The sequence below is a fragment of the Micropterus salmoides genome, unplaced genomic scaffold (assembly GCF_014851395.1).
Source record: "Micropterus salmoides isolate LMB-PRFRI ecotype aquatic unplaced genomic scaffold, ASM1485139v1 Ms_hic_scaffold_23, whole genome shotgun sequence".
In the NCBI taxonomy this organism is placed as follows: domain Eukaryota; kingdom Metazoa; phylum Chordata; class Actinopteri; order Centrarchiformes; family Centrarchidae; genus Micropterus; species Micropterus salmoides.
In genome coordinates this window covers 3,425,848-3,443,682 of record NW_024041484.1, presented here as the reverse complement: position 1 = coordinate 3,443,682, position 17,835 = coordinate 3,425,848, and the positions used below count along the sequence as shown (strand labels likewise).

At 39.5% G+C, this 17,835-nt stretch overlaps 1 protein-coding gene across 1 annotated transcript in view; it reads left to right on the top strand.

The window, feature by feature from the left end:
* Positions 1 to 2,225: 2,225 nt before the first annotated feature.
* Positions 2,226 to 17,835, top strand: part of large1 (LARGE xylosyl- and glucuronyltransferase 1) — a gene marked incomplete at its 5' end in the record, with an annotated part of 30,219 nt that continues 14,609 nt past the window's right edge. Inside the window, 4 exon segments of the mRNA XM_038738545.1 lie at positions 2,226 to 2,330; positions 4,874 to 4,986; positions 10,070 to 10,195; positions 12,087 to 12,242. Of these exon segments, the coding sequence (XP_038594473.1) occupies positions 2,226 to 2,330; positions 4,874 to 4,986; positions 10,070 to 10,195; positions 12,087 to 12,242 (500 nt within the window).

The window sequence follows — 17,835 nt, the reverse complement described above, 5'->3', positions numbered from 1 at the left end:
TATGATCAGAAGTGTCCATTGCAAACATCCATCAGTTTCCAATCCAGCTTCCTCTTTAAACTTTGACCTACTGTACTTGCCGTAGTTGAACACTATTATTATGAATGTTTCAGGTGCTCTTCTTTTCATTTTCCACATGAAGTGGTTACATAATCTGGATGAACTATTGGTTTGTCTGATTGTCTGACTGTTTGTTGACTCATCTGATGTTGCAATGTCGCTGTTTTCCAAGATCTCTGCAGTGAACATGGTGAATTCTGTGTTATCACAACTGTTTGTGACAAAAGCCAAAATTTAAAAAAATACAACCCACATTGAAGTTAACTGTCTTTTATTATTCTACCTGGATTTGAGGAATTAAAAATTCTGAGTACACTTTGCTGGTTTAAATACAGTCTTGGTGTCCACAAATAGTGTTCATCCAAAATGATTAAAATGTCATTAATTGTAATTAATCACACAGGTGTATTGCTTAATTGCAATAAAAATGTTTAACTACAGTAAAAGTATGGAGTAGAATATAAACAGAAGGGATCTGCAGTAGAATTTTCTTCCCACCACTGCTGACAATGAGATTAAACAGGCACATTTTTGATTAACCCAGACCAAAGTAGAATCACTGTGTAGTCTCTCCAAAAGGAGCAGTGTTTTTTTTTTTAGCTTTAATTGTTCCGCACAGTCATCACCTTGATGCCAAATCTGTGGTCTTTGTTTTGCAGCCTTTCTAAAGAGGCTGCCCGCTCTCTGCTGCCTGCTCCAATAAACTCTCATTAATCTTCCTTACAGCCTTCATTAAAGCTACCAGTGCTAAACCCATGCCCGCTCTCCAGTATCCTATCTCCTCCTTAATGCCCATCCAACCCTGATCTCTACCTAGCTTGTCTTCCATAATATCTCCTCCCTAATGCCCATGTACATCCCCCCCCCCCTCCCTCGTCCCTTGGTCTTCTGAAACTCTCCTCTTTATTTCATTCCACCTCCTTTCTTGTCCTCTAAATACCTTTTGTCTAGTGTCTCAAACACTTTAAATTCTTATGAGCTAAGTTTCAAATTCAGTTTGGAGCTTCTCACAAATGGTGTGCCATTGCAGTTGAAGCCCTCTCCTGGTTTGTAGTTGACTCAGACATAAAAGCCCACTTTATGAAGGGATTATGTTTCTGCTGGCTCTGTGTTGAGCCAGTTGACCCTGTAGTGTCTGCCTCTGATCCCCTTCAACCTCTATTTCTGTCTGCACACAATCCAAACCATGCGCAAGTCAAGAACAGGCAGTTAGCTAGAGATCATGACTCACTTATCTCTTTATCCTGAGATAAAACCAATGATTAAGTTTTGGTTTAGTCATATTTTATTAATAAAGCCTCCCTGTTTTATGGTCTACTCATGTTTTAATTTGATGTTACTGCAAACTCAACACTTTTCGGTGTTTTTGGACCGGCCTTTATTCCTTTAAAGTATCTTTTATATATATATTTTCTTTTATCACTACTTTCTTATACCTTGTGTTTCCTTTAAATGTCATTCACAGTGGAAGGCAAAAGTGGAATTTTATTGTACGGGGAAACTTTTTTTAACCATGCAGCTGACAATAAATGAAAAAATGACCATGTGCTGCCCATTACCCCAGTTATTTGAGACTTCAGGACTTATTTATGAATTAATATTAATATTGACTTTTATTTAGGAATGTGTTGTATATAAGTTGTTTTTGTCTTACAGTAACATTGTGTGGTTTGTTAGGCCTACTTTATCTGGTCACATTTTTGTTCTATTCTATACAGCCCTTTCTCTCGAGGCTGACATAACTCTTAAACTAACTTGGATTGATCATACCAGTTTTCTTATTTAAACAAAAGTATACAGCCTTTTTCTGGGTGTTGAATGTGTTTGAAAATATGTGAAAGTATTAAGAAAAAATTAAATCACTGTCTGATGTTGGAGCAGAACGGCCAGGTTGTCGTAGTGTACACACCAAAAGAAGTAAATTAAAATGTTTCATCATAAAATAACTCATGGGATGCCTTGAACATCACATTATAAAAATATGCAACATTAAAAGAAAATTAAAACGTTTTCTGAAAACCACCACATTACTTCAGCCAAACTCCCAGAACTAAATATATGACTATAACACATACAAGGAAGTGGATAAGTTAAAGCTGCAGAGAAAAAGAATGGACGTAGAGAAGGTGAAAAAGCAGTAACGGTGTCGTGTTTGCTGTGCTCAGGTCAGCAGGTTCTGGGTCTGGTGGAGAACCAGAGTGACTGGTACCTGGGGAACCTGTGGAAGAACCATAGACCCTGGCCAGCTCTGGGAAGAGGCTTCAACACTGGTGAGTACAGCATGTTATGTTAGCATGGTGCATGGGATACACTTAAAACATATGTATTGTGTGTAAAATTGTGTGCATACTACATACTTTCATTTTAAGCAGGACTTGAGTTTGTATGTGTTTATAGTGAAAATAATGACATTGCGTTGGGCTCTGTAGTGGCTGCTGGAGTCATTTTACTGCCATTGATGTTGTTGTGCCAATGTCCACCATATTTATTTATTTATTTATAGAGTTTAAGTTTACAGAGACAGTGCACATTGATAAACATTTCTGTAAATGTGGCAGTTTAGAACAACAGGAACAACAGTACTCACACATATAACAAGATATCTTTCACAAGGACAACAATTTAAAAAACATGAAACATGGAACAAAGCACTCTTCAGGTGTTTCTGAATAGTTCACAGACTATGGTCACACACCTGATTGTCTTTTAACCCTGATTTTAAATTTAATTTTATATATTACTCACCAGACCTATTTTTGCCAGAGCAACTTGTGTCCTTAAAGTGTGAAATTCACTTGTGAAAGTCACAAGCATGCAGCATACAGCATACAGCAAAACTAGTTTTCTTGTTTGTTGCTGTCACTTCTCATGTGAAGCTAGAGATGAAATGCTGTTTTCCTTCTACTAATATTCACTATTCAGGAAATGCAGTTACAAAGTACAGATCAGACAACGTGCTGTGTATGTGTCATTAAAACCAGTACAGCCTGTGTTACCACATCAAGCATGAATAAGCTTGAAAACATGTTTTCAATAACCTTGTAAAATACAAAAAATGCGAGCAAACTCAAAAACACATTGGAAATGTGTCTGCTGAACAACAGATTGCTGAGAGGCATTCTGATTCTGAAACACTTCCTTTGAAACACGACGCCGACACAGTCAGTGGACAATCGATGTATTAACCCTACACAGCATCCACTTAGCAGCGGTATTCCAAAAATCCCAGTTTGATTGTGTCTGCTTAAATTGTGCTTCGTTTCCTGCTAGCGCAAAATCTTAAAGTACTTTATCCTTGTGTACAAAAATGTAAAAACAGTATAGAAGGTTTGCCAACATGAACACATAAACACCATGAGACAGTATCTATTTGTCAAGTCAGAGATTTTACCAGATTGTTTGTACTGAAGGAGCTGAGGTATCAGGCTGTCGTGGGCAATGTTGCAAATCAATGAGCAGGACTGTTTTATGGCAGTAGAATTTCAGATGACTAAAACAAACACGCCTGTCGGGTTACTGTAGCAGTAAACAGGTTTCTCAATAGATTTGCTAGAAAATGTACTAAATTACAATATTGCTATCTCGCTATAAGATCACACGTATACAAACATTGTATACATATTGCCCTCTCCTACTGTGACAATTTGTATAGTACACACTGCCCTGTATTATTGGTATGTAGTATTGATTTAATTTGATTGAGCTCTCTCTGGGAATATAATTTGGCATTGTTATTTCAGCCATCTGAGGTTATTTTAATTTACGGTAATAGGAAAACATTCGATTGCTTCCAAGTATTATTATTTTCATTCTCCACATTTCAGAGTCCTGTGAAAGTTAAGAGTGTGCCGCAGTGAGGCAGTGTCCTTTCCTTGGAAGAAATTAGTGCGTTTGCACAGACATTGATGAAATATACAAGCCATCCACCTGCCTTGTTGAACGTTGTAGGGGAAAAACATTTTCAAAAAAGGTGTTGGATGTAATTTCACAGAGCCTCCGAGCAGCTGATAGTGGAATTGATTGGATTCCATTACACCTTGTTATTATTATCCTCTGCCTATAAATTCAGCAGGGCTTTCCCTTCGGGAGACTTATAGCTCTCTCTGTGCTGTTTGGAGCTGTGGGATAATCGTTCTGTTGACTACAACCCAAAACAAACAGCACCACCCGCTGCAGTGAATTTCATAGCAGGCGCATTTCAGTGGGAGCCGTGTCAAACTCACCTGAACACGTCTGTGCTGTAAGGATTCAGTGTTCTGCTCTTAAACTTCCTGTCAGTGTGACTGAACGGCACGTCTCAGAAATAGAAAGGCATGTGTCACATTTACACAGAACAGCAATTTGACAGAAAGCCTCCAAGCTTTGTGGCTGTGGCAACAGATAGAGCACAGCAGGGTGTGAAAGAAGTTTGTTTGTTCTCATCCGGAACAAAAACATATCCACCATCTCTCTCCCTCTGAAAATTGGCTGCTTGATTTTGTTTGTAAAGCCAGGAAGATTTCTTTTATTAGCCAGGGAACCGAGAAGAAGTTTTTGTTTTAGATTTCCTGTTTTTTGGGGCAGAAAGTTAGCAAAGAAAAGAAGCACATGAGCTTCTAAGAATGGTTTGTTTCCAAGAGGACTTTTTCTGCGTCCAGCCTCGGTCTGTCTTTAAGCTTAAAGTCTACAGCTTTATCTCAGAAAACACAAGGCTGTGATTCAGAGCCTCATGATGGGACTTTATCACCTTTTCCAGGGAGCTAGATAGCAATCTCTCTCTTTCTTAAGCTACCATATCTCTGTCTGTACGTGTGTATGTGTGTGTGCTTTCCAGGGGTGATTTTGCTTCTCCTGGATCGTCTACGGAAGCTGAGATGGGAGCAGATGTGGAGGTTGACTGCGGAGAGGGAACTAATGAGCATGCTGTCCACCTCCTTGGCAGACCAGGTAAAACACACTCACACACATCCTCATTCCTCAGACATGCAAATTTGCCACCCTTTGGCAAAATTTGCCATTTCACATCACATAATATAAACAGTAACATACCCGTTCTGTGATTGCTTCCTGAATTTTTGCTGTTAAATTAAGCTACAGGAAAGGGTTCTGTTTGCTTCAAACAAGCTGCTTTGTACAACGTGTCATCCGACCACGTCTAAGTGTTTCTGCCTGTTCTAAATGGCCACATCGGAATGCTGGGTGAAAAACCTGCCATCACAGCCTCCTCCAGGCTGCATCTCGCCGCCTCCCTGATCTCTCTTCAATAACTCTGTTCTTTTGTCTCTGTTGTGTCGGCCCCGTGAATCATACAAATCGGGATAACAGCGCATACTTTCAGACACTCTCTCGTCAAAGGCTTTCATGGTGTTGCACTCGTTTTTACAAATGAAAACTGACAGAGGTAGTAGAAGAAGAACGAAAAAATAAAGTTTAGGAGGCCAATTCAAACCTTGCATACTTAGCTGGAGACACACCGGATCCGTTGACGGATGTCAAGGAGACGAATTCTATTCATTTTCTACGCTGCGGCGAGTTGACTCACCATTCTCCTTATCTGAATTTGCATCAACACGACTCGCTCTCAACTTTATGCAAGTGAGCCTGTCCAAAGCAATGCTTCAGGCTCACAAAACTCACAACAAACGGTAAAACTAAACAGTGCTGATCAAATATTAATCAAAAATATGTTACTGGATTGTCCATTTCTCTCTTCAGATGTTTTCAGAAACATATTTGAGTGTACTGTTTCGCTCTAATATGAGGAAGTGTCCGACTCAGCCTCCATGTTGAAAATGGACAATCCCCAGTGAAGCACCGCCCAATTTGCAGTTTCGACACCCACTAGCCATTAAATAACTTTACTTATCAAGGCAACGTACAAATAAAGTTTGTTGGTCTGACTACCTTTTAAATTAGTTTGTTTTGATGGATACTCAGTCATCACAATACACCAAAACTGAGAAGCTCACTTCAGGGAATTTCCTTTTCAGCATGCTGTCACATAAAACCTCAACCAGCTGAGCTTCCTTGTTGCTTGGCAACGTCATGCCTTCCACATCAACTCCAAAGGGATTGTGTATCCCCTTATTGTTCTCAGGAATATAGTCATTAAATGTGTCCAGCAGTTTAGCAAGGCATGATGACGTCATATCATATGTCAGAGCATTTCTCCCTGCGGTATTAAATTGTTGCGTCTCATGGGAAATACTGGGAAACATGTCAAGTCTTCCTGTAGCGTGAGTCAACATGGATGCTAATGAACATTTTCTATCTTTTATTGTTGAAAGAATGATGTCCACATGGCCTTTGGGTCACACAGTAGGCCCCGCCAGGATTCAAGGATGGCACTAAAAGAGTTAAGTGACAGCGTCAAACTGACCTAGTACTCCCATATTCCAAGAGACTGGAGTTACAGTACCTAGCACTGTGAAATCACAAGACAAAGAGCAAAGGAAATGACTTTGCAAAATCTAATGTAAACTATTTCATATGTGAGGTTTAAAGGAGACCTATTATTCCACATTTTATGACTTATCTAAAATGTTACAGTGTTGGATGTTCATGTTAAACATGGCCAAAGCTTCAAATAATGAGGTAAAATTACTTGAAAAGACATCCCTGTGAGCAAAACCCTCAGGTTTCCTCCTGTTCTGAACGCTCTGTTTTCATCAGCTTTTTCTACCAACTGCTCCATTCTACAACATACAGAGCCAGACGGAGCTGGTGTTCCATATATGTTCATTTGCTCCGCATGGTAATAGTCACTCTGTCTGTACCGCTCAGCGACAACAACAGTCTGGTATAATGCTTCAGGTCTTGGCCAATCAGAAGACAGTGGGCTTTTGTGGGGGGGACTTAAAGAGACAAGAACATCTACAGCTTGTTTCAGACTGAGGCTGAAATGAAGGCCTACATGAATTCAATTTTCAATTCAATTCAATTTTATTATATAGCGCCAAATCACAACAACAGTTATCTCACAGCGCTTTTCATAAAAGAGCAGGTCTAGACCATACTCTATGATGCTATTTACAGAAGCCCAACAGTTCCCACCAAGAGCAGCACTAGGCGACAGAGGCAAGGAAAAACTTCCTTTTAAGAGGCAGAAACCTCGAGCAGAACCATGGCTCAGGGTGAAGCCAGCATAAGATAGAAAATTATTTTTCTGAACTTTGAATCATGCTAAGCTGCTAAAGGAGTCACAGAACTACAATATAGGACTGGAAAAGCAGTTTAATAATAATAATAATCTCCTTTAATTAACAACATAGGAAGAATGTGAAGTTGTATTTTAACATTTTGATACAGGAACAGTAGAAACTGAACCAACAGAAATTGGGTGTCATACCCCAGGAAGTAATTTCGTGTTTAAAAGACGTCTAATAGTCTAAAACAGGCTAAAGATGAGCAGTCTGTTGAAGTTTAGCAGATGTCTAACCATAGCCCATAAGTACAGCCTAGCCATCAATTAGATTGCTACTGACATATACATTAGGTAAATCTAATAGACACCAAAATAATGGCTATTGCAATCACTTTTTACTGAGGTCTTAACTGGGTCTGATAACAAATGCTGCAGTTACCAACTGAGGTATGGGGGAAACTGTCTAATATACAGCTAACTGCCATCCATTCTCATACTAGGCTAAAACACAGCTAAATTTGGGCTGTCAGTAAAAGTTTAATAGACTTCTAACCATAGCCCAAGTACAGCCGAGATCTATGGCTCAGGATGTAGAGCGGGTTGCCTGTTAATCGAAAGATTAGCCGTTCCCGGCTCCTCTAGGCTGCATGTCGAAGTGTCCTTGGGCAAGATACTGAACCATCCACCAGTGTATGAATGTGTGTGAATGTTAGTTTCTGTTTGAGCACTTAGGCTCAGTGTATGAATGTGTGTGAATGTTAGTTTCCGTTTGAGCACTTAGGCTCAGTGTATGAATGTGTATGAATGGTGAATGCAGATGTAGTGTAAAAGCGCTTTGAGTGGTCGCAAAGACTAGAAAGGCGCTATACAAATACGGAGAATTTACTTAAAATCCTTGATCATAATACAGTTGAACTGAAAATCTCTACAGTAGATCTGCTGCTGGTGGATGTATTTTGGGTTGTGCCACTGTTAAATACATAGATAGATGTTCCTTAATTGATCCCCTGTGGTGGAGATTCAAATTGACACAGCAGCACAGAGAAATGTAGTGCAAAGAAAATTTATGTTCTTTCGATCTTTTGCAAGGTACCCACAACATCACAAAATCCCTGAGCCACATATATCTTTTGCCTCCATTTTCATCTCAAAGTGCAACAGAACACACTGTTACATGTCAAAGGCTTGATTTGAGTTATGGTACCTTCATCACACCTGAGTGTAGACATTTCCTGAAGGTCATAAATAGCTGTTATCTTAAGTAGTGCAGTGTTCTATATCTAACATAGTAATAACAGACAGTGAGACCTTGGTGAAGGCTCTCTCCATTATCTCAGAGATATTCAGAGCTCATCTAGATGAGAGGTGCGTTTATGAGATTTTAATTAAACCTTCATTAAGTAAAGTCCCGCAAGGTATGCAGTTTGGAAAATGAATGGGGCTTTGGAAAGTATTCCATCTGCCTTATCCTGTATGAACTCCTCCAATGGACTGTCAGCCGTCTTTATCGCAGCCTTCATTATGTGGCTATAGTTGTTACAGTTTTTATGTCTCCCATTAGGAAACTGGAATCTGCCACTGAGACTCTTGTCAACCCACAAAGACTTCAAAGTTAAAAAATCTCTCAGATGTCACCAAAGTACATTTCCTCAAAGCGATTTGAGGTATTCAGCTTTATGAGTGTGATTACACATACATAAGGAATTAAAGAGTATCTGTAGACATACTAAACACTAACAAGACAGAGGGGTCAGGATTGCTATACTACCACTACTGCTCTCCAGTAACATCTGATGAGAATGTGTTACAGTAATTCTTCCCACCTCCACTGCTGGTGGTGCTGAGGAAATTGAAAATAAGATAATTTGATTCAATATTCCTACATTTTAGATTTCATTTGTTTTGAGTTAAAAATAGTGGATTTTTTTTCAGTTGTACTTTTATTAACAAACTAACCACAGTAATTGTTATTGTTTTCATGATCTGTTATTTCCCCTTTTAATCTGTATCATGGATACTATTAATGTATAGTCAGGGAGAGTAGGAGTGTTGTTGTTTTTCAGCAATAAACACATTTTAATTGTTTATGAAAATTTTCATTCGGCTCTCAGCTCTGCTCTGCTGAGAATATACGACTAGTCTATTTCTGATGGAAGCAACAAGAGCAGATCAAACCTGTCAGGAAGTCAGACAAGGAAACGGCATGGAGCAGGGGTCTGCAAATAAGTCTGGCATCGGGCCAAACGTTTTTCATGTCATCTCTTGTCGCACTTTTATTTTGTAGGACAATCACTTAAGAGGAAGTGATTATGAGAGTTACTTTTGCAGTAATGACTGAGAGCTTTTTCAGCACCAGCTGCTAGAATGTTTTTGCTGCTATTAAAGTAATCTGGCCACGGGCCAAAGCTGGCCTGCCAGCAATAATATCTGGTCCGCCTATAGCCGACCACTGGCATAGAGTATCCAGTCAATTTTCAAAATAAAACACCCTGTAACTATGCAGCCTAAAACAAAAAACTGGGGAAGAAAAACACTCGTGCCTGGTAAAATCGAGGTGTAAAACAGGCGTAGTGTGGTCACTTCAATTGGTTCTCTTTGTTCTCTCTGGCATCTTCTGTAAAATCTGGGGCTGATTAATACATTTTTGGTTGAGGCAGCTGTTACAATTTAGATGTTTTTGATATCCATTGTTTCACTGTGCTTGTTAAATTGGTCTTGAGTTTAAAATCCATGCAACAAGCAGGGAAGATTAAATTCAACTTTGTGTGGTCATGGAATAAACAAGCAGCAGGGTCACTTTAGACTCTGTGGTGCAGGTCTGCAAATGATGAAACATAAGGCAAAACATAAGGCTCAGTCAGTGTGTGTGCACGTGTGTGTCTGCAGGACATCTTCAACGCGGTGATCAAACAGAACCCGTTCCTGGTTCACCAGCTGCCGTGCTTCTGGAACGTCCAGCTGTCCGACCACACCCGCTCTGAGAAGTGCTACAAAGACGTGTCGGACCTCAAGGTGAAACCCTGCTGCCCTCACTGTGCTCACACTCACTTCAGACACACAAGACCTGACCTGCATTCATCAAGAGTCTCAAGCCAGTCCCACATTCAAAGTGACACACAGTTGGTTCTACTCGGCAGTCCGAGTAATTATAAAAGCATTGTGAATCTTGTTAGCCTTGAAAATACACTGTCCTTTCCTCATTTCAGTAGATGTGCAGAGCTATCCAAGCCTGGGAGGAGTTCCCAGTAGGTGGAAAATTATCCAGAATGTATAGGCCTACAAAGAACATACTGTAAACTTCAAAGATATTGTTCAAAGGCTTTATGCTGATTAATCAGATAATACGTTCGTCCATTGTCAGCTGTTTTTCCACCAAGGAAATGCACCTAAAGTAGCAGCGATTAGGAGCCTTTTAACACCTCTTTTAAAGGCTTTGTCAGTGTCATAGCTCATTTAATATAATTTCTCTAAGAATAAATCAGGATGCCTTTCAAATGAGTTGATATCAAAATATTAACATTTAAGTGGTTATGGATGGATGATCCTTGATGTTGTCGTTAAATTGCCTGAGCGGACATGACTCAGTGAGAGCAGACCAACGGCCAAGTCATGTAACAAACTGTTCGTGTTGAGGCATTCACGTTTGATGCAGAAAACATCATTATAAAGAAAAAATGAATTACAATTAGAGACCACAAACCCAAGATGACAGCACTAGATTTAGCTCAGCTGCTGGAAACTGATTAGATTAGATTAACTGAAGCAGAGGAGCTCTTTGCAGGCCTTTTATTGAGAGGCCTGCCAGACATCCACATGGGATGCTATTTTCTTCATCACATGTCAGCAACGTTTACTGGAATGTTCCAAATTTCAGTCTGTGGAGCCTGAAATCTTATTTTATGGGGTTAATGGCGGAAGTTGAAGTACTGAAAGTATTTGAAGTGACAGTTGAGGTGCAAGCACTGTCAGAGTTAGTAGTGAAAGACATTGATATAGCAGGTGTGATGTTAGCACTGAAAGGACTATGTGACGTATGTGAAGGAATTTACGTCTTCAAAGGTAATAAAACAGGGTTCCCCAGATCACATTAGGATCATTTGCTGAGCTAAAGTAAGCCAAAGGTGACTCTCCAAAAACAAAGTCAGACTGTCTCTCCTCTCTGTCTGTAATGTTAACAGACAGATGCAGCTTTTTGACCAATACTCAATAAAATATCCACACATATGGACATGGACACTCTGATCTCTGTAGGTGGGGGAAGGACAGATGCAAGGATAAGGAAGGACAGATACAGAATAGTATACTCCACCACATTTGGATGAGATGGTGGAGCTAACAACCGTGTGTGGACCTAGCTAGCTTGCTTAGCTAGGTGCGTCTGTAATTCACGAATTAATGTAATTCATTCAAGAATTTTAATCACAAAGTAAATAAATGTTTTTAAAAGGCAAAAACACTTTCTCTCTGTAGTATGTGGAAGTACCTGAAATAAAAAAAAGTGTCCAGAAAAATAATAATCATAGTTCATTCTTACTGCATGTGGTTGTAGGAAACTTTATAACATGAGAGGTTCATGTCCTTCTTTGATGTAGGTAGATATTTTCTGAGTTAATCTTCAGAATGTAAGTACTAAAATAAATTGGGAGATGCTTGATACAGATTCTGGCCCGGTATAATTGCCAGTGTTTGAATGTCTGAAATGCTTTTTCTTCAAAGGCTCAGTAAAAACTCTGGGAAAAATACTTGGTACTAGAATGACAGTGGCTCAAATCCCAGGATCAGGCAGTTTGGTGCAGTGCGATTGGTTGACTGGTCTGTACATTACAATAGAATTATCTGAGCATGAAAATAACAACAAAACCCTGATAACCTTTTTTCCCTGCTCTTCTTTTCTTCTGCACAGGTGATCCACTGGAATTCTCCCAAGAAGCTGCGAGTGAAGAACAAGCATGTGGAGTTTTTCCGGAATCTCTATCTAACCTTTTTGGAGTACGATGGCAATCTGCTGCGGCGAGAGCTGTTCGGGTGTCCCAGCGAGGCCGACCACAACAGTGAGAACGTAGGTGCAACTGCTTCTGTGTGTCTGGTTGTGGTGTGTATTTGGTGCTGATGTTATGAAGGGTGGTGGTAAACTAGTCTATAGTCGACTCTAGCAGGTCACGTGTTTAGAACGTGTATTTGGGGAAAAAAAAAGATTTCTGATCTAAGTTAACAACCCTGAAAATCTAACCAAGCAAGAAGCAACTGATGCCAGCTTTTAGTACAACATTTTAATACTCAATGTGACTGACAGAATTTTGTTGATACTCAAAGTGTTTGAGATTTGAAACTTACAGTATTTCTGTATGTAAGAACTGTTGTTAAAGTTGATTTTTTTTTAAGGTTCTGCTCATTGTGAAGGTGATGATCCAGTCAAGGCAAGCCCTCAGTCATTTCTTGTCATACCTGTCAACCCTCCCCCTTTTCCCAGGATTCTCACGTATTTTACCGTTCTATCCCGTATTTTTAACCCTAAGTGAAAAAAATACTGCGAGCAGTATGTAGAACATTAGCTGTGACGGGAAGTCAATGGCACCCACCAATAAAACAAGAAGAACAGCAGCGCGAGGGGTTCATGATGGATTATGCATTGCTCTACACAGTATTTAACTGGTATATTGCCCAAAAAATAGAACCTGAAAAATGCGAGTGCAAGTAAAGACTGCAACCTACAATAATTCATTTGCATGAACGGTTATGATTATTGAGTTAGTAGGCCTACTTAGCATTAATAAATTAGCGACCAATGTAGACTGTGCTTCCTGCACAAGGATTTAGTGAATATAAACAACTCACAAAAATGAAACTGTTGAAACTGTAATAATATTAGGCCTAGTGGTGAACTACATCTGAAATTATAATGTATATAGTATATTGTACTTAATATATGTATACTATAGATAATATATTAACATTGTACTATATAGCCTATACTATGAAATTAACATTATACTATTGTTTAGTAGAATATTATATAAAAAAACAATATATATAAGGACAAGGTTGCCTGAAAACTTCCCTTATTATTTCCCTTATTTTCAAATACTAATGTTGACAGGTATGATTCTTGTACAAACAAAAGACGATAAGGAACTAAACTCTAATCGTAAATGGACTGTACTTGTATAGTCCCTTTCTTGTCTTCTGACCACTCAAAGGGCTTGACACTACATCACATTCACACACCGATGGCACAGCCCCCGCACAAAAAAACTGTAATAATTAGCTGTGGGTTATGTAGAATCCACCGTGTCAGCTGGAGAATGATGCTTAATTTCCATCTCGGAGGGAGGAACATATTGAAGGGAGGACTTAATGAGGTGAACTAGGGACCCTGCTGATCCACTCTGTCCATCACACGCTGCCTGTAGAAGAATGTGGTTAAACTGGGGAACAACATTCACGCTCTGTGCCTGCCTACCTTAGTTGTTCGACAGGATACCTGATCTCACCCAGGCATGACCTTGACTTCCATCCACATGGAAATTCCTATAGTAGAAACAGGGTTCTCCACACATCTTCAAACAAAATGCAGCTGAATCAGGTGCTTCTCATTTTGAGGACAGAAAATTTCTAGAGGACAAAAGGGACTGGGGCTTGCAATTAATTGGCAGCTTTCAATAGTGCAATAAGACGTTTCGACACTACTGTGTCTTATCAGAGTCAGAATTATGGACATGAGGCAAAGAAACTTTGTCACCGGATAATTGGTTGAACAAGGGTTTTAAATCTGGAAAATGAATCATAAGGTGTGAGTAGCCGTAGTAATAACTTTATTTGTCCATGTCAAGGTGCTGGACCCCTAACCACATGTCAGGAACAAACCAACAAAAGAGCACAGACCTCACTTATAGTTAAAAGGTCAAGACAGATTTGTGTCCATTTAGACTCTGATGAAGACACAGTAGTGTTGAAACGGTAATGTGTTTTAGGGCTTAACGATTAATCGTTTTCAAATCAAAATTGCGATAATCGAAATGTGATTAGCTAATTATGAAGACAGCGATTAAAATGTAGGTTAATTAAACAGCGAATCAGATCTGTTTTAAACAGTCATTCAGTCACAGATTCATGCTGTTGTCATCTTTAGGTGACAGATTTGCTTTCCAATCACAAGCGCCATGCGCCTTCTGTTACAACAATCGAAACTGGAAAACGTGGGATAATGGCGGCAGCGTCTGATTTTGCTGACTTGTTCAGATTTTGTTTATTTGTTATGTTGTCCTTGATTTTTGTGCTACTAGTTAAATTTTTTCTTTCTTTTGTCTGTTTAACTGTGATTATTGTTGATGTACGATCGGGTGTCTCCAAAGGGTGTTTTATTTTGAAAATCAACTGGATCCTCTATGCTGTTCTGTGTCTGACTTCCTGCCTGGTTCATCTGCTCTGTGCTGCTTCCATCAAAAATAGACTGGCAGTGTATATTAAACTTTAGCAAAACTTCAGTAAAAAAAATTTCAAATCGAATCGTAATCTCAATATCTGTCCAAAAAATTGCAAATACATTTTTTCCCCAAATACAGGTCCTGCCTTTGCCATTTCTTTGTATCTTTTGTTTGATAACTGGACAGAATGCATCCATCCATCCATCCATTGTCAACAGCTTATCCTGCGTACAGGGTCGCGGGGGGGCTGGAGCCAATCCCAGCTGACAGTGGGCGAAAGGTGTGGTACACCCTGGACAGGTCGCCAGTCCATCGCAGGGCCCTGGACAGAATGCAAAGAGAGAAAATCTTAGCTTTGCTGGTTGCAAACTACATGAGGATTTACAAGCATATATCAGCCTATCTGTAAACGTTTTCCCTTTCCACACTTAACACTGGAACCTTTGTATTTACTCAGGAGAACTTTTTTGAAAAGCTCAAAAGATCAGTGGTTGAAAGCATTTGCTTCTGGGCAATCCATTCCACCAGTGTTTTTTGAAGTGTGTGTGATGTACATCACTCCTCAGGTTTCGTCAGGTACACTAATTTGCAGCCACTTATATTAGTCTTTTTATTTTACTGCTGTGCACCTACAGAAGCATACTCTCCTATGTCCACCTTATGTTTAACACATGAACTATATCTACAATGATGGTTTTTCTCTATGAGCTTTCCAGTTTTACGATAGACTTGCAGAGCTGTGGTATGCGAGGAACAATACTTTTTATGTTTTATGCTGAGGCTACAGTGACGTTGAAGCTACCACATTAAGACCGCAAGAAGTGTGATTGGTCAGCCTAGTTTGCTCGTGTTTTCTCCTCTGCGTGTGCTGATGGAGACTGTTAGTGAAGACTATTGAAATCCAGTGCTAGCAGAACCACACATCAAAACTTTCTAGAGGAGGAACTCGAGGAGGTGGCGTCTCATAGTGTGTGGATCATCTAGAGCAGGGGTCAGCAACCTTTTCTGTGATGAGTACCAATATACAAAGATGAAGACATCCAAGTGTGCCAGCAGCGTTTGTTAATGCACATGTCATTTATTTTTAATTTATGCACTTACAAGCATATGTCAGATTTTAATTGAAGTTTGACCTTGTTAATAATAATAATAGACATATAGTAAATAGGGCTGTCAAGCGATTAAAAAAATGTATCTAATTAATTACAAGTTTTGAAACTTGTTTGTAGTTTTGTAATTAATTAACAGAATGAATTGAAATGAATCACATATATCGATATTTGCCGTGATAAGCATTTAAAATATTCTAATTCAATTGGATTTTAGTAGAGTGCATCAATGATAATAAACAAACTTATTTAGCTCAACATCTTTATTTCCCATGAATTCATAACCTTGGCGTTAAATAGCTTTTTTTTGGTATTGAAGACCTCCAAGAAACTTTAGGATGACACCGGCCTCCTCGGTTTGAATAAGCAAGTCACCACTGCTGAATAAGACCAGTCCTGAGCTGAAGTCACAGTATAGGCTACTGCTACCAACATGTCATGTGTACAGTCAGTCAGAAGGCTAAAATAGTTACAAATGCCTCTTGTGCCAACAGTTTTTCTTCTAAAATCACATTTTTTTGCCATATTTAATGTCTCTGCTGCACTCGTCACACAAACCGGATGGAAAGTAAACTCCTTTGATCAATCACATTACAGCAAAAACAAGGATCAGTCCAAGTTGGGAGGGGCCGCTCTTATCCCACCTAAAAATTTAATGTTTGAATTTGGCCCACTCTCACAGAAACGTTCCGGAGCCCGATCGCGGATCATAAAGTACTACGATTAATCCTGCGTTAAAATATTAGGCGTTATTTTTTCTATATTTCTTTAATTTTCACAACCCTAATAATAATGTCAAAATTAATGGTTGGTTTTTAGTGGTTGATCACTAACTTAATGTAATATTAAACAACACAGCAGCATATGTCAATATTGTAGAACTGAGTTTGCTTTTTCACGTGCCCACGCTGGCACGTGTGCCAACGGGGACAGGAGCGCTTGGAGACACCAAGCTGCTGTAGACACAAAAGGTTGTGCAGCATTATCCCCATTTAAACAGTTGATCATGTGAAGACTGCAAAGACAAAAAGACAAAAAACACAGAATCTAATGTTGTGTTCACATACAACGCAAATTTAATCCTCGCTTTTCTCGTGCGGGTGTCATTGCTGGATAACTGCTGAGTGTTCGCACACAAAGCGAAAAGCGAATAAACACAACACGCAAATACTACAGCTGTATGAAGCCAAAGTAAACATGTTGCTATGATTTAATTGCAATAAACGGATCAAACTGATGCTGAAATAACTACAATATGATGCAGATTTGTTAAACAACAACCTTTTAAATGTTTTTCTGAATGGACTTCGGATTGGTCAGGGCTAAGTACAACGATAGCTGGAATAAAGTTACAGACACATTTTTATGAACTCACCAGGTAGTTCAATTTCCTCGCTTTCTTTTCTCCATGTAATGTCCAGTTTTGTCCGTTTTTTATATAAATGTGAAGTGGTGCTATCCGACGCTAACAACAACAGTGGAACCAGATGTTCACAGAAGCTAGCTGCTGAGAAGCTCCAGTGAAGGTAAATCAACATTGTCATCCCAAAAACTAAAGTAAAAAGCTAATTTAATAAAAACAGTTTACTCCGAGCTCCTCCTGCAGGTAAACGGTGTGGTTGTCAGAGTAAAATCCAGACCGACTATAGGTGTTTATTGCTCCCCGTACACTTTCCTGTTCTTTAGCATCTCTCCATCAGCTAGCGCCATTTCACTCCCCCACTCTCCCTGGTCCTCTCCTAACAATGCTCTGAAGGCGTCAGTGACGTCGGGACAATCTCGCCACTGATAGGCTTTCGCAACATAGCGTCAAGGGAATTTCTCACTGAAGTTTAAAAAATTGTAACTTGTACGAACCAGCGAATGTCGCAACAAACGCATCTTCCGCACCGCCCGCAGCGAATTTGCAGGAATTCACATTTTTGTATTGACTTTGTGTGTAATCAAGCCGCCCAAAACTCTGGATTCGCTTTCAGTGCTGCTTGCAGCAGGATTTTTTAGCCTAGCTTTCAGTGTGTCCATTCAGAACAGGCTATGACTTTACATGTGATTGGACAACACGTTGTATGACCTGGTTTGTTTGAAGCTTACAGAGATCTTGATACACCCTCGCCAGTGT